Source organism: Penicillium macrosclerotiorum (assembly GCF_028827735.1).
Source record: "Penicillium macrosclerotiorum strain IBT 26536 chromosome Unknown utg000002l_segment0_segment0, whole genome shotgun sequence".
Classification (NCBI taxonomy): Eukaryota; Fungi; Ascomycota; class Eurotiomycetes; order Eurotiales; family Aspergillaceae; genus Penicillium; species Penicillium macrosclerotiorum.
This window is the reverse complement of record NW_026643082.1, coordinates 1,942,109-1,961,687: the sequence shown is the minus strand read 5'-3', so window position 1 is coordinate 1,961,687 and position 19,579 is coordinate 1,942,109. Positions and strand designations below refer to the sequence as shown.

The 19,579-nt window shown below is 47.8% G+C and overlaps 5 protein-coding genes across 5 annotated transcripts; 2 read left to right on the top strand and 3 right to left on the bottom strand.

The window, feature by feature from the left end:
- Positions 1 to 450: 450 nt before the first annotated feature.
- On the bottom strand, positions 451 to 4,459 carry N7462_001835 (uncharacterized protein; the record flags this gene model as incomplete). Its single annotated transcript, XM_057073561.1, has 3 exons — positions 451 to 626; positions 734 to 1,539; positions 1,599 to 4,459. The coding sequence occupies 3 exons, from the start codon at positions 4,457 to 4,459 to the stop codon at positions 451 to 453; spliced, it is 3,843 nt and encodes a 1,280-aa protein (XP_056937202.1).
- A 381-nt stretch (positions 4,460 to 4,840) lies between these two features.
- On the bottom strand, positions 4,841 to 12,515 carry N7462_001834 (type I polyketide synthase; the record flags this gene model as incomplete). The annotated part of the gene is made up of 8 exons (XM_057073560.1): positions 4,841 to 5,686; positions 5,741 to 6,061; positions 6,127 to 9,177; positions 9,239 to 11,065; positions 11,118 to 11,708; positions 11,759 to 12,027; positions 12,081 to 12,225; positions 12,276 to 12,515. 8 exons carry the CDS (start codon positions 12,513 to 12,515, stop codon positions 4,841 to 4,843), a joined length of 7,290 nt encoding a protein of 2,429 aa, XP_056937201.1.
- A 1,528-nt stretch (positions 12,516 to 14,043) lies between these two features.
- N7462_001833 (uncharacterized protein) lies at positions 14,044 to 16,080 on the top strand (the record flags this gene model as incomplete). Its single annotated transcript, XM_057073559.1, has 7 exons — positions 14,044 to 14,210; positions 14,269 to 14,402; positions 14,466 to 14,589; positions 14,650 to 14,856; positions 14,912 to 15,271; positions 15,344 to 15,711; positions 15,770 to 16,080. 7 exons carry the CDS (start codon positions 14,044 to 14,046, stop codon positions 16,078 to 16,080), a joined length of 1,671 nt encoding a protein of 556 aa, XP_056937200.1.
- Positions 16,081 to 16,270: 190 nt separating this feature from the next.
- N7462_001832 (serine hydrolase FSH) lies at positions 16,271 to 17,112 on the bottom strand (the record flags this gene model as incomplete). Its single annotated transcript, XM_057073558.1, has 2 exons — positions 16,271 to 16,776; positions 17,082 to 17,112. The coding sequence occupies 2 exons, from the start codon at positions 17,110 to 17,112 to the stop codon at positions 16,271 to 16,273; spliced, it is 537 nt and encodes a 178-aa protein (XP_056937199.1).
- Positions 17,113 to 18,148: 1,036 nt separating this feature from the next.
- N7462_001831 (uncharacterized protein) lies at positions 18,149 to 19,169 on the top strand (the record flags this gene model as incomplete). The annotated part of the gene is made up of 2 exons (XM_057073557.1): positions 18,149 to 18,280; positions 18,351 to 19,169. 2 exons carry the CDS (start codon positions 18,149 to 18,151, stop codon positions 19,167 to 19,169), a joined length of 951 nt encoding a protein of 316 aa, XP_056937198.1.
- Between the last annotated feature and the right edge of the window lie 410 nt (positions 19,170 to 19,579).

Below are 19,579 nucleotides of genomic sequence, written 5' to 3'. Positions count from 1 at the left end.
CTTCTCGGTCGCTGGGTTGATTGATGTACGCGCATGGACAGGCATTGTCATCGCCGACAGCCAACAATATACATATTGCACAGTATAGAGACATCTACATTAGACAGGCCTTGGCGGGAATTCATGTAACGTACTTTCAACTGTAGGTAGATACATGCTTTTTTCCCCTAAAATGCAATTCACTCTTAATAATACGTAGTGCTCGGACGAGACTTGATCGCGTGTGATGTCTAGGATCTTAATTTATGTATTATGTTCGTTTGTTGAAAAGTCATACCCGTAATACTCAAAAACAAAATATGATATCTTGATCCGTCCCCTAAAACGCCAAGCCATTGGAGCAAACGCTATTCCCGAGAATAAAACCGTTAATAAACCCACGAAACCAATTCATTATACTGCAGCAGAACATGCATTCATGGTCTGCTCGTTCGTGATCCGCGACTTCATCTAATCCCACTGGCCTTTACCAGCCAATGCACCAAGGCCACCGCCCGCATGTTTATTCAATAGCTTAGCAATGCTGGACCCGCCATTGCGTTCTTTCATACGCAGCTGTCTCTCGCGTTCCTTCTCGCGGGCAGCGGTGTAAGAATTGACGGCACCACCATTCTTCGGCCCAGAGGCTGCGGGTTTACTCACCCGGTTGGAACTAATTGAAGTTGAAGTCGTGCTGGAGCTGGATGATGAAGAGCCCGTGGTGATGCGGCGCAGCAGGGGGGAGGCCGGAAACCGATGGGTCCGTCAGAGCCTCCACCGTTGTGGAAGGCCATTTTGTTATTGGCAGAAGACCCAGACGTGGCAGAGGCGGAGTTGGACGAAGCTTGGCGGAGCAGGGCGATGCGATCCACAATATTGCCGCGGGTCCGCCGTGGGTGTCCGGGCACAGCGAAACGATCTTTGGACTGCGATCCAGCGTCATCGGAGTAGGCGTCATCATTGGCAGATGTAGTCTCGTTCTCCTCGGCAGCAGCATCTTCTTCGTCAAGAGACGCGTCTTCATGGAAGGAGTCATATTCGGGGGTTTCAGTAAGGAAAGACAAAGTCTCGCGGATCTCAGCGAGCGTTGCTGGCTTCTTTGACATGACACTGGCAGCGGTGCGACGAAGATGGGGTGGGGGACGGTTGGTGGCATCTTCAGCAGAGGGCTCAAGTGGACGCTTGCGCTTCTTGCCGTCATTTGTTGAATCATTCTTTTCCCGGGCGTGAACGTCCTGGGAGGATTCATTTTGAGAACCGTGTTCCTCTTCCAAGAACTCCAGCTCGAAGTCGTCTTCAATTTCACGATCTTCAATGGCCTTAAAGAAGGCCGCTTTTTTGGGATTATCAGCAAGTTGACCAATCTTGTCATCCGCAAGGAGGGCCCGACGCATCTTGGCGAATTCGCGTTGCTTCTCGCGACGACGTGCTAGATGTTCGTCGTCCGAGTCATCGAGGTCAAAGTCGTCATCAGGACCACGACGGCGACGCAGTGCTCCGGTGGTAATATCCTTGAGCAATTTGGCTACATCTTTCTGGTCCCGGTTTCGTTGGTGGTCACTGTAAATGGCTTTAGCATTCCATCCTCTGCAACTGGTTCATAAGTAAAAGCAACTTACGCGTTCAATGCGGCAAGCTGTTTCTCATCAACGACTTCACCGCTGTTGTCATTGATCATTTGGTGGTCGTATGCATCTTCTTCACCTTCACTGTCGTCACTGGCACCTCCAAGACCAGCATATTCATCTTCAGACTCTTCAGCAGCTTCGTCCACAATGCCCTTTGCTTTACTGTTTTTCTTGTCGTATGCAACAGCAGGCTTCTTGGCAGCTTTCTTCATAATGTTAAATGCGCTAGGGTTAATTTCAAAGTCGCCCTCACCATCCTCCTCTTCGACAGCAGACAGATGTGCAGCACGACCCCGTCGAAGCTGCCTGCCCTTTCTCTCCGCAATCGGAGACTGGTTCTGACTCAGAAGGACTGTATCGACAGTCGATACTGGCGGGGTGCCACGGAACCGCTTAGCCGGATCAAATGGAGAGAAGACAAATCCTTCGTCTTGAGTCGGATCAGGAAGCTGAGAAAATTGGGAGAAATTGTGCGCGGCAGGGGACTCGGAGACTCGGGTGACATTTTGAGAGTAGCTGGTCGAAAGCTCCGGTTCATCATGGTGCTGCTCCTGGCTGTCTCGAACCAGAATTTCAGAATCCTCAGCACGGAGTCTTGGAATAGGCTGACCGGGGTCAGGAAGAGAGAAAGGTATTGATGTAGAGCCTGGCTGGCTACCAGTGTCATCATCTGCCAGTGTCCCGGCAAATGCCTGAGTCAAACCGATAGGCTGATCGCCAGTGGTTCCCATCCCTAGGAATGGAGGCGGCTCGGCTGACTGGAGCACATGGGATTGCTGTCTGACTGGAGTTGATGGGGGTTGATTATCTTCCTCTTCGTCGTCGCTGACCACACGAGCTCGTCGCTTCCGTCGAGTTCCTGAGACCCCAACATCTGCGTCTGTGTCCGATAGAGCTCCCTCGGGCTGGTCATCAGCGGATTCATCATCTTCTTCCGCCTCCTGGTCGACGAATCCAGGGTTGTCATTGATGCTGTTGGTATCATCTTCTTCCTCATCATCCTCTTCACTGGACGCATCGTCAGAGCCAGAAAGAGCATAGTCTTCGTCGTCTTCCTCGTCATCAAGATCATGTCCATTCTTTTTGGCAGCCCGCTCTTGTCGCGCAATCTCATCAGCCTCCTGGCGAGCCTTCTCCACCAGATCTTCCATGTCGTCTTCCATTGCTGCACGCTCTTCCGCAGTTTCAATGACGACACCCTTGGCCCTGAGCTCCTCGATACGTTCGCGTCGTTCTTTCGCAGCTTGCTGTCTAGCCTTGTATAACAAGCTAGCAGAGAGCTCAGCGGGGTTCATTGACGTTGTTTTCCGATTGGGTGAGGTTATATGAGCGAGAGCCTTGAGCTTGGTCATCGAGACAGACTCTTGCAGTTTCCTGGTCGGCAGATTCTCAAAGGCAGCAACCCGACGGGACTTGCCAGGTGATGTGACGACTTCCAGATCGTCGCTATCAGAGTCATCTTGTTGGCCCCGTGCGACTTCATGTCGGGAAATGAGTACCCGAACAGGGGGCTGTCTTGGTCTGCGCGGCTCCTTTTTGTGACCAGCGGGGTTGAAAGCGGGCTTGAGGTCGGCATTCAGGACAGCGGGCACACTCGGCTGTTTGGCCTGCTCCTGGACATCATGGGCAGAAGCCATGGCTTCTCCAAGGGTGGGCAGCGAAGTATCCTTGGCTTTCTCATCAATTGCGGCCAACCCCTCCTTAGGCACGTCTAGGCCAGCAGACTTGTCCGTATCCGACGGTCCAAGGATGGGGGAGGTATGTGGGGTACCGTTTTTTTTAAGAGGACTCTCTCCATCGGAAGAGTTCTGCGAACCTGCATTCGAAGAGGAATTGGCGGCAGATATTTCTGCTGGAGCACTAGGCTGCATGAAATTGAACCGAGCAAAAAGGCTTTCCTTGGTGATCTTTTTCTTGGTCTGAGCTTGATGGGCTAATTGCATGTTTCGGCTCATGCGCTGTGTTTCCCGGCTCATCTCCTCCATGGCCTTCTTGCTTGCTTTTCGCGGCTGACGCGTTTTCTGACTCAGTTTTTGGCCATACCCTCCATCATCCGCTTCACTTTCCTCTCCCTCGCCAGACTGTATCTCGGAGCTGAACTGCTCCATCTGAGACCGCCTTGCGGCCTTTTTATCAGCTTCGATTCGCTCCCGCTCCTCGCGTTCTTTACGTTTCTGAGCGACAAGAGCCAGAAATCTAGCATTGGATTTTGGTTGCTCTTCAGAGTTGTCGTGGGCGTTCTCGTCATCGTTGTTGAAATTAGTTTGTGGGGCGGCTGGAGAAGACACAAATAAGGGAGAGGTGGAGTTTGCATCCTGTGCTGAGTGTAAAGCAGTCTCGTCTTCGTTCGCCGTCGTTGTGGTTTGCTTGGCTGAGGCATTTTGTCTTCTCTTGAATCCAGCAGGAGGTAGATCGTCGTCACTAGAATCGGCTTGGGGGGAAGCGCTTTGATGCTGCGGCTTCTGTGTCTTTTCTCTCTCAGATCGAAGGGCCTTGGACAATCGAAAAAATGCAGAGACTTGTTGCTCTTCCAGCGAATTCACATTATTCGCATCACCTTGCATGCGGGCAGCCATCCGACCTTTAGGCCTTACGACCTCGTCTGCGTCATCTGAGTCGTCTGCCGAGTCATTGGTTTGACGCGATGACGCTCTCCCCATAGATGTCTTATTGTGTCTGAAGTCCAGCCTCGAGACATCCTGATAAGAGTTGGTGGCCTGGGTGTCGGATTCAAAATCACTGTCGAATTGAGCCATCATGGCTTTGATCTTCTGTCCTGGAGTGAGGATATTGGGAGAGTCGCCCGCCGCCGACGCGGTGCGCGTGGACCGTGGCGTGGAGGGCGAAGTCATTTTAGAGGACACTGAGGTATATGTTGAAAGTCAGGTCTCAAATGAGAAAGCGGGTCATGATCCTCCCGGTATCAATTGATGGAAGTGATAAAGTGGCGGAGGGAGACTTCCGCGGATCGCAAGGGCGCATAGTCAAGACGCGATGCGCGTGCCTCGCGTTGCCCGGACGCGCCACGTGATTTTTATCTTATCGCGTCTCCATCTTGAGGCCGAGTCTACGTAGGCCTTGAATATTAGGCACCCTACAGAAGACTGAGAAGACTAACTTGAGGAACACAGCTCGCAACTGCAGAAATACATTTCAACTTGGATTCGAATCACAAACTATATATAAATTGTCCAAATCCAGGTGTTTAACGTCCCACATCTCTCCAAAAAATTTCAATTGTGTGCCATCGTCCATAAAGGATGCTTTACTTCACTCCGTCCCGCAACAAGCATGGCTAAAGTCGAAAAGGTCGAGCTTCCTAATGTCTCGAACACAGCTACATCGCTCTGAAACTCTTTTGCGATCCAATTTCTCAACTCCACGGCTAGTAGAGAATCGACGCCATAAGCATGCAGGGGCTTGTGGATATCCACTTCATTGTGCTGCATCGTCGAAATAGATTTCGAAAGCTTTTGGATCAAGGACTGGGTGACAATGTTCGCGGCATCTATGAGGGACGTCGATTCAGCTATAAGCTGGCGAAGGCTCACCGAGTCTTCTTCCGTTTCCACTGGGCGGTCGCTGTCCTGGATCAGATGGCGGAACAATGGGAGTCGATCAAGGCTAACACTGTCGAGCCCCGTTCCACCACCTGTTCCAAGGCCAATGACCGCCTGGCTTTCCCTGGGGCCCAAGAGGGGCCGAGATGGGTCGCAGTAATAGTCTAAGATAGCAAAAAGCTGCTCTCTGCGCACTGGATTTAGGGAGCCGTAAGTAAGGACGCGATTGAGCAATTCTGGGTTCTCCGCCAACAAGCCGTCGTCTATCATTGCACCCAGGTCAAGAGAGATTGCCTTTTCTCCCTGTGCGACTCGAAAACGGGCGATAGCATCTTCATATGTGTTGCCAGCAGCGTAGTTTGTCTGTCCGCGTAGGCCAACCAGCCCGGATGCCGAAGAGAGCAGAATGAAGAAATCCATTCCTTTTGGAAGCAGAGTGTGCAAGTTCCAGGAGCCCACTGTTTTGCATTCGACTGCTGTTTTCCAGCTGTCATAACTCATATTCTCAAATAATTCATCCTGTAGAGCCAGTCAGCGTCGGACGATGGACATTGGCTATGCGCTGGGACTTACTCTTCGAACCATCGAACCCTGAATGCACCCTTTGATCGGAGGCATCTTGCCAGTCAGAAACGCAAAGACCTCTTTCAATCGAACGGTATCAGCTACATCGCATGCTGGTGCCTCTACATGGACTCCTTCGTCTCTGAGCTCTCTCAGGAAGGCATGTGCCATCTCGGTACGTGGCCCCGATCTTGATAGGAGAATCAAATGTCTCGCGCCACGGCTGGCCATCCAGCGAGATATAGAGCGACCCAGTCCACCTAATCCACCTGCAATGACGAAGGTTGCTTCTGCACTCATAGAAAAACTGGGCCTGGTGTTGAGAGTGGCCTGTTTTGAATGAGAGAAATTAGCAATCGCAATAATTGCCTCGAGGCTGGGGAAGAGCTGCCTACCGGGATCTGGGATTGTTCATCCACTTTGATTACGATCTTGCCTGGCGTCTTGCCATCTTGGAGCAGTCGGAAGACATGCTCGACTTCAGAAATTTGAAACTCCAGCAACGGCCGAGGACTATGTAAGAAACTCCCTGCAAACATGTTCACCAGGGCCTGTAAATCTCTCTTCGCCTCTAATGGTCTCTCTTTTTGCCAGGTTGACGCGTCGAAGCCAATAAATGCGGCATTCCTGCCAAAGGGAAGCATAGGTAGACTGGCATTCTCCAAGACGTCTTTCTTCCCAATCTCGACAAACCGACCGTAGTTGGCAATACAGGCCCAGCTCGCTCGCAAACTATCTCCTGCCAGGGAGTTCAGGACCACGTCAACTCCTCGTCCGCCCGTCGCTCTCATGATGCCTTGCGCAAAGCTTGTATCTCGACTATAAAAGATGCGCTCCTCGGGAATGCCGTATTCTTGCACCAAAAGATCCTTTTTCTTCTTTGAACCCACAGTTGCGAAGACAGTTGCCCCCAGATGCTGCGCAATCTGAACTGCGGCTTGACCAGTTCCTCCTGCTGCCGCGTGGATCAGAACGGTTTCTCCTTTTCGAATTTTCGCCAATTCATGTAAAACCTCCCATGCAGTCCCAAACTGCGCAGGGATAGTAGCTGCTTCCGCAAATGACATCTCTGGGGGGATTCTGCACGTTGTGCCAGCCTTCCCACGGGCATGGGTCTTGAAGCTGCCAGGAGTGGCCATGACCACTCGATCGCCCGCTTTCAACTCTGAATTGCTCCCTACACGGGTCACAACTCCCGCGCACTCTAGACCCAACGTATCCCCTGGTACCTGGCCTAGTGCGATGAGGCAATCTTTGAAGTTTACGCCAATGGCGTGAACTCGGATCTCAACATCATCGGCATCAAGGGGCTTGTGGTAGATATCATCTTCGACAAATTGGAGTGTATCCAAAAGCCCGGGGGACCCAATTATGAGTTTCACGGGGGGGATTTCTCCGACTTCATGAATACTGGATTGCTCGGGGAGAGATCTTACGTGGATATCTTGCCCTAGAGGACGTGACTCCACGATCCGTGGAATGTTCAGTAGCCCGTCAATCTCGATATACTCCCATTCACCCCCGGTTGTATTCTGGCCCAAGTGATTTGCTTCGAAAATGTGGTGAATTTTTAGCAGCTGGCAATTCGAAAGCTCACCTCGCAGGTCTAAGGCCAGCGTGCTGAAGCTTAGATTTTCATATTCATTGCGAAGGGCTCGAGCTAAACCACTTGCCATGGCGAACTCTGGCTTGCCTGGACGAGACCCACCATACGCATTCACCCAAAGCACATCCTTGGAGACAATCAAGATCTCCCGCAGTATATCAAATTGCGATGACGAGAGCGTGTAAAGGAAGGGACCGTCGAGTTCCAGCAGGAAAATCAAGACAACATTGCTTTTACCACGCAGCCCATGGACTTCGGTTAGACTGAGACTTTGAGGTCGGTGCGAGCCCATAGGGGTAAGTGCTGCCAACTGCCGAGCCACTTCTACCTGAAAGGCAGATTGGGGATCATGTACGAACACGATCTGTTTCTTGGAGTCTTCGGAAACGATGAAAGGGTGTGGAGTAGCCACCATGATATTTTGGTCTGCTGTTGAAATCTGAAAATCGACACCAGCAAACCCGTTTCTGGTGAAAATGGCCGGATCTATCTTCTCTGAATTGAGAGTGATCAAGCGACCCTCGCGGCTTAATACTCGTTGGATGTCCTGCAATATAGTAGCATTATCTTGGGATGTTGACAGCATGTCGTTCACAATGACAAGGTCATAAGCAGACTCCTCTGAGCTTAAGATAGCATCGAATTCTTCAAACGCGATTCTAGGATAATGGCTCAGTTTCTCTCGTGCTGTATCGAGAGATGATGAATCGGTATCCGTGTAATGGTAGAGTTGATATAGGTATCGTTTGGCTTCGGCATCTTCATCCAACAGGAGCGCATCGATCACTTTGACAGTTGATTCACGATCTCCAACACCTAGATCTAATATCTTCAGACCCGGGTTCTTATTGCCCAACAAATCTAAGTAGTGAGACAGTTGCTGGAGGGCTTGGTCTCCACCCAAATGACAGTATTTTGATGTCTGTTCAGGTGTGAGAAACTGCGGATCTGGCCGATACTCAAGATGGTAGCAAATTTGCCTGTTCTGCGCTAGACTCGACTGGTCGGCAGCGACATCCGCAATTATGGTTAATCTCAGTCCATTAACTCTTCCCAGGACCGTGCCCAGTGAGGGATCAAAGACCAGGGCATTAAAATCACTCCCTCGATTATCTCCGTTGACCTTCCAAGTGCAAACTTCCACGCTTCTGTTTTCGTTGTTGCTGAGACCGCTCTTGCTTATCCACAGATTTCGGAGAAGCGTTGGTATCATTGTTGGGACAGCCTTTTGCCCTCCCTGGGCTAGGCCAGCGATTGATAGATGGAGCATGCCATCAAGTGAGGTGGGATGAATGATGTGATTTTGAGGATACTGTTTCTCTGGCCATTGGAATAGACGAACATCCCCGACAGCTCCACCATTTTCTCCAAAGCATCCCCCAGTGACTGTTTGAAATGCCGGTCCAAAGCCAAACCCACTCTTTTGGAGCATTGTGTAGAGTGAGCTTGGGTCAATCACTTGGTTGAAAGAACGTGCCATGGACTCCTTTAATTCATGGCACGATTTATGCTCCTCTTGCCGTTCTCTTTCTCCAGTCACATCGTTTGGTGCTTGTTGATACCGGACGCGAACGGAACCACGAGAACACTCTTGCCATTGGTTCTCCTCAAATACGCAGATTTGGAATTCAGACCAGGACTTCATGCCTTCCTCCGATTGGTGAAGTGTAAGTTGCACTTCAACCCCAGTGGTATCCTGGGGAACAGTGAGAGGTCTGCGAAATAACGCATCTTTGAGTTCAAACCCAATAACAGTCAAGCTGGGATCTGCCATCTGGTTGGCTGCCTCTATCGCCATAACAAGCATTCCTGCCGCAGGGTAAACAAGAGATCCATTGATCTCATCTTTGAGTCAGTCATATCTCACCCAGGGAGTAGCACACTAGGACAGGACTACTTACAACGTGATCCTCGACCCATGGCATCTCCGAAACTCTAATCATGTTTCTCCAAGTCCCTTTCAGAGGATTCCAATCGGGCACAGGCTTCCCAAGGAGATCCAGCTTACCTTGTGGGCCGGTACGAAATTGTTTGCTGAGCCTACTTTCGTACCAGTAGCTCTTTGAATGGTCGAAAGAGTATTCTGGTAGATCCGTGAGTGTCTTGCGCACTCTGTGTATCTCAGATTTGGAGCTTTCGAGTTCACGAAAGTCCACGGCATACCCGAGGCAATGAAGTTGTCCTATAGCCCCAAGGAATGACTGAATAGCCGATATCTTGCGAGCCAGAAGGCAAACATAGTTGATCCTGGTCGAGTCAGGTATCTCATTTAGGATGTCTCGGATTGGTCCTTGCAAAGCCGGATGAGGGCCAATCTCAATAAGAATATCGATACAGACTTGTTTGCGGTGACTGAGGTCCAGCTTTTTCCGGGCTTTCACGGACGATTCTATGCATAAACCTCCCATCGCATCGCTGAATTTGACCGGTGATATCATATTCGAGACCCAGTACTCTGGCGAAACAAGCTGTTCATTTGTCACCAGTTGTCCAGTTACCGTAGAGATCATCATGACTGTTCTGTCTTGATAATCGCCTTTTTCGATCTCTCCGATCAAAATCTTGTACTCTTCTGCAATATTTCTCATATGAGGAGAGTGGTAGGCAACATCAACCCTTAACTTGCGCGCAAAAATTCCCTCGTTACTGAGCAATTTCTGCAATGCGTCTACTTGACTGACATCACCTGAAATAGTGACATTTTTCGGGCTATTGATGCATGCAACTGTCAAGTCAAGAGCTTCAAAGCCTGGCGCAATCATGTTAAGGTATCTTTCAGCCTGCTCTTTTGAGAGGCCAACAGACACCATAGCACCTTTGTTGTTGCTGTTTCTCAGCCATGCAGCACATGTTCCTCTATAGTATGCAATTCTCCAGGCGGCTCTGGCCGAAATTGCTCCGACTGCATATGCAGCGGCAATCTCACCAGATGAGTGACCGATGACTGCAGTCGGTCGGATTCCAAGGCTGCGCAGTAGACTGATGAGCGCCACCTGGATTGCAGTACAGAGAGGCTGGCTAAATTCTGGATGATCTATATTCGAAAGCTCACTCTCTTCCCATAATTTTTCTACCAAACGCCATGGGCATCCTAGGCCAAGAAGATACTGCTGGGCATCTTCGAGGCTTGCTTGGAACGCAGGAAACTTCTGGAGTTCACGTCCCATTCCAACCCACTGAGCACCCTGTCCTGTGAAAACAAAACCAATTTTGGGATTAGGAGAGGACTTGAATGCAGTGGAGATATTGACCTCGAGAGCTTTTAGTTCAGCCACTGAGCTAACGACTGCAAAGGACTTCCAAGGATGAGGTGTCCTCCTTTTGAGCAGAGTGTATTCTAGGTCAAGTAAGTACGGCTCAAACTGGCTCTTAGAAATAGTAAGCTCTCTGAAATGGGATGTGTATCTCTCAATCTGCCGTTTCAGAGTTCCTTTGTCATGTCCAGAGAAAATGAGCAGTCTCTTAGAAGATGCTTCAGAGTAGGATCTAACATACGAGACTTCAGAATCTTTCTCATGCGTCCCATTTGGCATTATGGTATCCAGGGTACCACGAGTATAAGAATGTGGGTCGTCTATAGTCATATGATGACCAGTGAGGTTACGAAGCTGTAGATAGTGAAACACATCGTCAAGGACAGCATGGGCGTTGGTGCCACCAAATCCAAATGAATTCACGGATGCACGACGAAGGCCTTTGGTGGGCCACAAGGTGGGCTCAAGGGGAAACTAGATTAACGATTAGCTCCAGTTGAAACCACTTAGCTCCAGGAATACATACTTTGATTCGCAAAAATTCCGTATCAATCTTAGAGTTGATCTTCTCCAAATTGTAGTTTGGAGGAATGATTCCCTTTTCAAGTACCATAATGGCTTTGATTACTCCTGCAATACCACTTGCCCCTTCGAGATGACCAATGTTGCTTTTAACTGCCCCTATATACAAAGGATCCTCATTGGTGCGAGCTTTCCGAAATGCAGCACCAACCGCAGTGGCTTCGATGGGGTCTCCAACGGGAGTTCCAGTTCCATGTGCCTCAAAGAACCGAGTGGGCTCCATACTCAGTCCAGCGCGAGCATATGTTTCTCGGATCAAGCTTTCTTGAGAAAGACTGCTTGGCTGTGTGATGCCAGGAGTATATCCGTCTTGATTGCAGCCCGTATTGCGAACCAGGGCTCTGATTGTGTCTTGATCTCGAAGAGCGTCTGATAATCTTTTCAGTACCAAGACCCCAATACCCTCTCCTCTAGCATAACCGTGCGCTCTGTGGTCGAAACTGTAGGATTGGCCATCAGGGGATAACATGTTCATGTTTGTAAGGGCATGCATCGTATCGGGAGAGAAGATGAGGTTAGACCCGGTAACAACACTCTGATAAATATTCAGCAGTCGTACTTTTTCCAAAAAAAAGTCTCACATACCATTTCCGTATCGTAACAAAGTAGACCCTTGCATCCCATGTCGAGAGCAACCAAACTACTAGAGCATGCAGTGTCTATATTAGCGCTATTGCCGGTGAAATTATAGAACCAACTGATCCTGTTAGCATTCACACAGGGCTGAATGCCCAAGGCTGCCGTCGTATCACATTGTTCTGAATCCTTGAATGTAAGGTGTTGCCAGTCATTTGTGAAGCATCCGGAATACACCGATGTCTTGCTCCTTATCACAGACTCAAGCGGTAATCCCGCTGCGATAATGTCAGATCTTCATAAAGAAAGGCATTGAAATCGGGTTACTCACCATTTTCCAAAGCTTTATACGTGTATTCTAAAAGAAGGCGCTGCTGGGGATCCATTGCAGCCGCATCACTAGCAGAGATAGAGAAGAATGGAGCATCAAAAGCGGCAATATCTCCACTCAGAAAATGTCCACATCTCACGGACATCTAGCAGGCCAGTTAATGAAAAACTCCAGTGCTGGTAAGTAATATCGTACCTGGCCTCTTCTACCTCCATCGGGATGATACATAGCAGCAGCATTGAGTCGTTCTGCAGGAATGGCAGTAGAAGAGCTTCTCCTTTCCATCAACATCTTCCAGAATGCATCAGAGGATGTTGCATCTTGTGGAAATCCAAAAGAGAAGCCAATGATGGCTATTGGCTCTATTTTATCATTTTCCTGAGAGAAACTTGACGCTCCATTCCCGTTTGAAGTTCTCGCTGTGGAAGTGCTCATCGTAGCTGAGATATCTGAGAGTCCTGGCACTCTCGTATACATTCTCAACACCGCGATTAACAGCTATTTCAAACTACTAATTAGAATAAATTGGCAAATCAGTCTTCTGAGATCTGTTCTTCTCTCCGTTTTGAACATAATAGAAACAGCATATCTTGCTTACCAGTTCCCTTGAGACGCTGTATAATATTCTAGAAATGTAAATTGTGGACAAAAGTTGACTATGTTTTTCAACAAGCTGTAGATCGCCATATATGTATAACTCCCATTGTTGAAATCCTCGGGGCTCATTCTTGACATATCTAATATAAATACAGTATTGCGCATAACCCGGGTGTTCTGTACAGAATATCGCAAAGTGTGTATTATTTCCAGGACGTTCAGCTGGCCCCCACAGTCCACCCTGGTTCTCACGCGGCCCCCTAATTTTCAGAGCATCCTCATGCATAACGACGCGCCGCCTTGGGACGCTAGATCCTCTTGCAAGGATCCTGAAGTGATTCTCGTTCGCAGAGCCCATCGTCCAATTAAAGCTTCATCCAACAGACTCACTTCGGATGATTCGTTAAATGTTGCTTCGGTAAGGGTTGCTGCATCATGTAGGGGTATCTACCGGGTCTACGTATGCACCTCAGACTGTCAGATTATGATATCTTAGACATTCTTCTTGGTTTGGAATAGTTAAAAAATTTTCAGCTTGAATTAGTCAATGCATCCAAGGGTGCTTTTATCCATGTATTACTATAGCAGCCTCAGATGGATATATGCAGTTGTGCCGGCTGGTAGCTCTGATCTTTGGCCCTTATCATGTTCAAGGTCGAAAAGTCTTTGAATGACAGTTGAGGTTAGGTTTAGCAACTGGGGGCCTGAGGATCAAGGTTTACTGACCCGCTGTCCATTATTCTTATCCATTATTCCCATAAATATGTCTATGGATGCACTTGAAAATCCTTCCTCTACGGAGACGGTTGATTTTGAAATTCCTATGTCAGTAAGTGATTGCTAGGCATTTTCCAGATTTTATGGTAAATGCTGCTTTTTCAATTGGTCATGATAAGTGCAATTTCGAAAGTGTGTCAGCAAACAGCCACACACCACCTCTTTGGATAATGATGTAACTTATTGACCGTCCCTCGGCCCAGGATGTTCGCCCCATTATCCAGAAGAGTGTTTCTTTTCTAGTTTTTTACCAGTTTTTTTTTTTTTTTTAGGAAAGAAAAAAGATATCTCCGTGAGAGATGCGTTATTTTCCCAAATTCCGCCTCTGTGCTATTTGGCTAAAAAGCCCATCCACGACCAGGGTTGAAAATTGGGGGCCTTAAAACCCAGTACTAGGCCTCAGTTTCTGTTTTTCCAATCGAGGCTCTTGTATTTTACGGAATCAAAGCTTGCGGAGTGTTATTAGACCGAATAATTTCTATCGTGTCTTATCATTAGGTTGTGTTTCTCCAAGTAACTCTCCTCCTGCAGCCAACACCTCACTTTAACCCTCCATCTGAAATCTTGCACGGTATTCTCTACCATACCCATGGCGCAAGTGGTAGACCGAAATGAAAATTCTCAGACAGAATATGGAAAGGATAATCCTACTTCCTGCACATCTACAGATAATGTTGAAGAACCTCTCCAACAAGAATCACTAGAGCAGTCTCCATCGTGGTTGACCGGATGGAGACTTCACCTCACCACTGTAGGGTAAGATATCAGCCAGTACAATCCTTTGCCCTATTAATATATGTTATGTATCTTTCAGTGTGCTACTATGCCTGTATTTGGTCAACATCGAGGTCACTATCGTCAGCACTTCTCTGGTAACGATTGTGGACGATCTGCTCGGGTTTGATAGAAGCAGTTGGGTTATTACCAGCTACTTAGTGACATATACAGGTATTCAAAATCAAACTTGAATTGCCCCATTGGTTCCACTGCCGCAAACTAACATATCTGGAGGCTTTATCATTATTTGGTCTAAATTCAGTGATGTTGCAGGTCGCAAAGTTGCGATATGTTCCACCATGGTAACTTTCATAGCTTTTTCGGCGGGCTGTGGAGCATCAAAGACTATGACAGAATTGTGAGATAGACTGCAGGCAAAAGACAAATCTCTACCTTGGTCAAAGCTAACACATACAAGGATAACATTTCGGGCACTACAAGGTATTGGTGCTGCAGGAACTTATTCGATGTCAATTCTTGCGGTCTACGATATGGTTCCAATGGCCAAGCTAGGGCTGTATGGGGCACTTATTTCGGTCACAATTGCCTTGGCTACATTAACAGGACCCATATTTGGTGGGTTATTTGCCAGATCTTTAAATTGGAGATGGGTATTCTATCTAAAGTCAGTTTATTACATCTTGTATATGTTTAAATCCCGTTTATTTAACATACATCAGTCTTCCTTCTGGGGCATTGGCAGTCATTCTTCTCATCATTGCAATGCCGAGGCATTTTGGCTCACATTCTCATTCATCTTCATCCATCCTCAAGATTTTCTCACGGAAAAGCATCCGACGGCTAGATTTCGTTGGCGCTTTCTTCCTTTTAGCGGCCTCTCTTTTACTAGTCACTGCCCTTTCAGAAGCCTCGACCCGCTATTCATGGGCATCTGGTGTGATCATTGCCCTTCTAGTGCTTTCTGCCCTTTCATGGCCGGCATTTCTCTTATGGGAATGGCATGTTACGAAAGCCGAAAGGCCAGAGCCAATTTTTCCTTGGAGGTTCTTCAAGAGCAGATCGTGGCTCGCCATGCTCATGTGCGTTTCTTCTGGAGACGAATCTATTTAAACATATTTATACGTTCCCATGATAACTGACTCACTTTCTAGCATCACATTCCTTGTCGGTGTTCCGTTCAATGTCATTGCAATTTCACTTCCTCAGAGATTTCAAGTTGTATCTCAGACTTCAGCATTGGGAGCAGGCATAAGACTTATTCCTTACTCAACGGTTGCTGCAGTCTGCTCTGCAATTGCAAATATCGCTTGTTCAAAAGGCAAGATACCTCCTATATACCTCCTCATGCTCGGTGCTGTGCTACAAACAGTTGGCTTGGCATTATTTACAACTCTACCTAAATCGGGCACCTTTATCACCGCAGGTTATGGATACGAGGTTCTTGCAGGTGCAGGGATAGGCACTACTTTTGGTATATTGATCCTCACAACTCCGTTTGTTGTAGAAAAGAGAGACCTCGGTGCGTCAACACACTCAACTTAAGTTTTCTATATCACTAACTGTTCCTCTGTTGGCAGCTGTTGCAACGGGCGCAATTATTCAATTGCGTTTTCTCGGAGGTGCCATTGGTCTGGCAATTGCATCAACGGTGCTCAACAGTTTGCTTAAAAAGCATTTACACGGTATCATATCGGACAGTGATATTTCATCTCTCATGCAGAGTACTGAGATCATTGCTACTTTCAGTCCTGAGATGCAAGAGCAGATACGAGAGATATTTGCAGACAGTTATGACTCTCAGTTCAAAATTATGATTGGATTTGCCGCCGCTCAAATACCAGTATCAGCGTTGTTGTGGCAAAAGGGAAAACAGCTCAAGACAGGATAGTTCACATTAGCCAGTTAACCCAAATTCTCATCAAACCTGCGAGCCAAACAAGAGAAGGGAGCAATGAGCGAAATTTATAGGGATGTACGAGCTCGGTGGATCTTTACAAAAACTTGATCGCTTGCTATCACGAAATAACAACATCTCGTAAGATTAAAATAAAAGAGGAGCCTGGCGCATACAAACACGACTATTGACCCCATCCTGCTGGTAATCTGTCCAAAGTACGTCGAATGGCCCTCACAGCATCTTGCACTGCCTCCTTAGCCCTTGTTCCCGGAATATCATGCCCCTCAGTATGGACAGACACATTTCGCTGGCTCTCCTCGCATGCCTCGTATAGAATCTCACTGGATCCTGGCCAAATCTCGTCATTACTTCCCCAGATATGTGTGGTTGGGAGAGTCAATAATGCTCCAGTTTTCTTTGGAGTGATCAACTTTAGATCACCAGATTCCAGGGCCATAGGATCTAATGGTATTCCACCTGAAAAGAAGATCGCGCATTTAAAGGGCATTCGCTCGGAAGAACGGAGCTTCGAGCACTGGATCAAGTACGTGGCTGCCAGACTTGCGCCCTGCGAGTACCCAATAACGCCGTCAAATGGGCCTTCGGTTTCAATATATTTGGAGAGCTGGTACAAAGCAGCTCGCATGCTAGGAGCAGACAACTGTTCATAGTATCGATAATAGCTATCTGTCAAAGGATAGTAGTTTTTGATCTCTATGCTCAAGTATCAGTAATAATCTGTCAAATTTAGACCCTGTTCCAGCCTAAATATTGGTCAGATACCTGGTGCAATTGAACTAGCCAAACTTCCCTCGACAAAGTCGAAAGTGTGTCGACCCTCCAACTCATACCGGATAGCAGCTTGAGACTGTAAGAATTACCTCCTTTAATGCGACACATCAATTATTCCTACCGGTTTGTGTTTCAAAGACCTAAAAAATACATTATCAGGTTTATTTGAATGCAACAATGAATGGACAGGGTAACCATACCTGGCTGTTCGTTCCAGCACCATGCAAGCATAAGAAACGCATTTTTTGAAGTTCAAGCTGCCAGAAGGCTGAATGGATTATTATTGTGACTAGAATGGACTTTCTTGATCGCACAAATGGCCTTTATAGAGCACGATGCAAAGTTTCCCGTTTCCAGATCGTTTAGATGGCGTCTCTTGATAGCTGATACTCGAAATTACATGTTTTTTGAATAATAATACCATCGGCTCATGATCCCAAGCCTTGTCAAGCCTCCCAGAGACCGGACCATTTACAACATTAGGCGCTGTTGCCGTCGTGCCTTGAGACCAGGGTCCGATCTCTGACCCCTGTCTGATCCATGTACGACGCGTAATCGTCCCAGATCCCACTAGGCCACCGCCATTAATCAGTGTAAGCATCAATATCTTTCAAGTCTGATATGTGGACAAAGAAGAATATTGATTGGGGCAAAATCTATGTGAAATATCATCGCCCATGGGGGGCCGCCAAGATAGATTCAAAATCCTATTGGTACGTCTATGGCAAATTACCTTTCACGATAAGGCACCATAGGTGGTTCAGGTCCCGTGCTCATTTTCTGCATGGATACTCGCTGGGTTGAACAACGGGGCGGTAGCTTCTCGAATACAACTATGGACTAGGGCTTTCCACTATATCGAGCTGCAAGCCTGGGGTTATTTTAGTTGGGTATTTAGTGAGTGCCTGACCAAAAGCCGCTACATGCAAGAAGTAGTCCTCCTAGGAGGATGCTGATGAGTTTATCCCATGAAAGGCTCCCTTGTCAGACTCACTAACCATACACCAATGAGACATTCTAGGTAGCCTCTAAAAATTAGAGCCTCGCGAGAATACGACAATACGAATCTCCGACATTGTCACTTCTCCTATCCTGTCTCACCAAATTTTCTTGCGACTAGCTCTTGATTTTTTTATCTGGTCAGTTCAACTCCACTGATACCCGTTCAGGCGGCATTTCCGGCCATCTATCCTTTCAACCAAGGGTACAATCAAATATTTTGGAGATCGACTCAGCATCAAACTCTCCAGAGAGCCCCTTGGAAGTCATGGCCTTTAATGGGCTATTCTTGGATTTCCCAGCTGTGCTTGGTTTCAACTCATGGCAGCCGCTTCTCATCCTTCTTCCTTTGTTCCTTGTGATCCTTCTCAACGTCAAAGTTCTTCCATTTGCCTGGCATGTACGTTCAAATTTCCCCTGACATGGCTCTGAAATATGGATTTTCTCCTAAAGCTTTAAGTCTTCTCCAGGTCCGCCTGTTCTATGGCTACTTTAGACACTTTTACTTCGATCGCCGCCCGCTTCCATCGAGCAGTCCCTCTGGCTTGCCGACTTTGTTCCAAGCCACCATCTACACCAACAAGGCTCCACTGTTTGAGTTGGACTATAATCTGCACAAGTCCAATTCCACCTACCTGACAGACCTGGACATCGCTCGGGGCCATCACTTGTACTGTCTTTTCCGAGAGGGATTTCACAAATTCAATTCTCCAAATGCTCCGCCGATTCCCATTCCAGAGCAAACCTCCTCATCCTCATCCAGTCTGAAGCCAAATGCACGTGGTCCGTTCTATCCCGCCCTGGGTGGTGTGACATGCACTTTTAAGCGCGAAATAACACCTTACACTCCGTATGAGATTTGGACCAGAGTGCTCTCATGGGACACTAAATGGGTATACCTGATCTCCCATTTCGTCGAAAAGGGAGCCGGAGCTCCTGTGGTTTTCTCTGATCAGCCCTGGCGGGGCGCTGAGCGCTCTAAGTCTGAGAATGAGGCAGTAAAAGCCAGGGGCGCTTCTAAGCGGTCTGTCATTTATGCTTCCTGTATCTCTAAATACGCATTCAAAAAGGGACGTATCACTGTTCCGCCGGCGATCTTCCTTGAGGCTTGCAACCTCCTTCCATCGGTTAACATTTCAGAGGGTCTTGAAGCAAAGGATACTGGAACACGAACGGTGATCAAGGCAAAGAAAGAGGAAGGAATGAAGGTTGCCCAGGCTATGGCTGGCTTGGATGAAGGCTTGGAATTCTACAGTCAAGAGGAAGAAGTTGTATTTGCAAAATACTAGGTCCCCATCCTAGGACAAGTTATGGGGCCATCTTGGGCAGCTAGAGTGAGATGGCTCCCTGGAGATAGCAATCAGGTTAACCTGATCTTATGATCCTTCCTGCAGCCTGAAAATTTCAGGGAAATGCATATTATTTGCATGAAACAAGAATTAGTTCATACATATGCAGACTTTAGTGACACATTTCGTGAGCGGATGTTTAAGGACGTGGATGGCAGATCACCTAGTAGGCTACATATTAACAGTATGACTGGATATTTGCGAAACCTGGTCTATCAACAAATTGGTTGCTCCCTTTCGAGTGCTGTGCTCCAGTTCCGTTATTGCTCATAATACAATGTGTGCCCCGTGAAGATTTTTCACAAAAGACGCCCCGCCGCTTTCCTGGTAAGGACAGATATAGTTAAAGG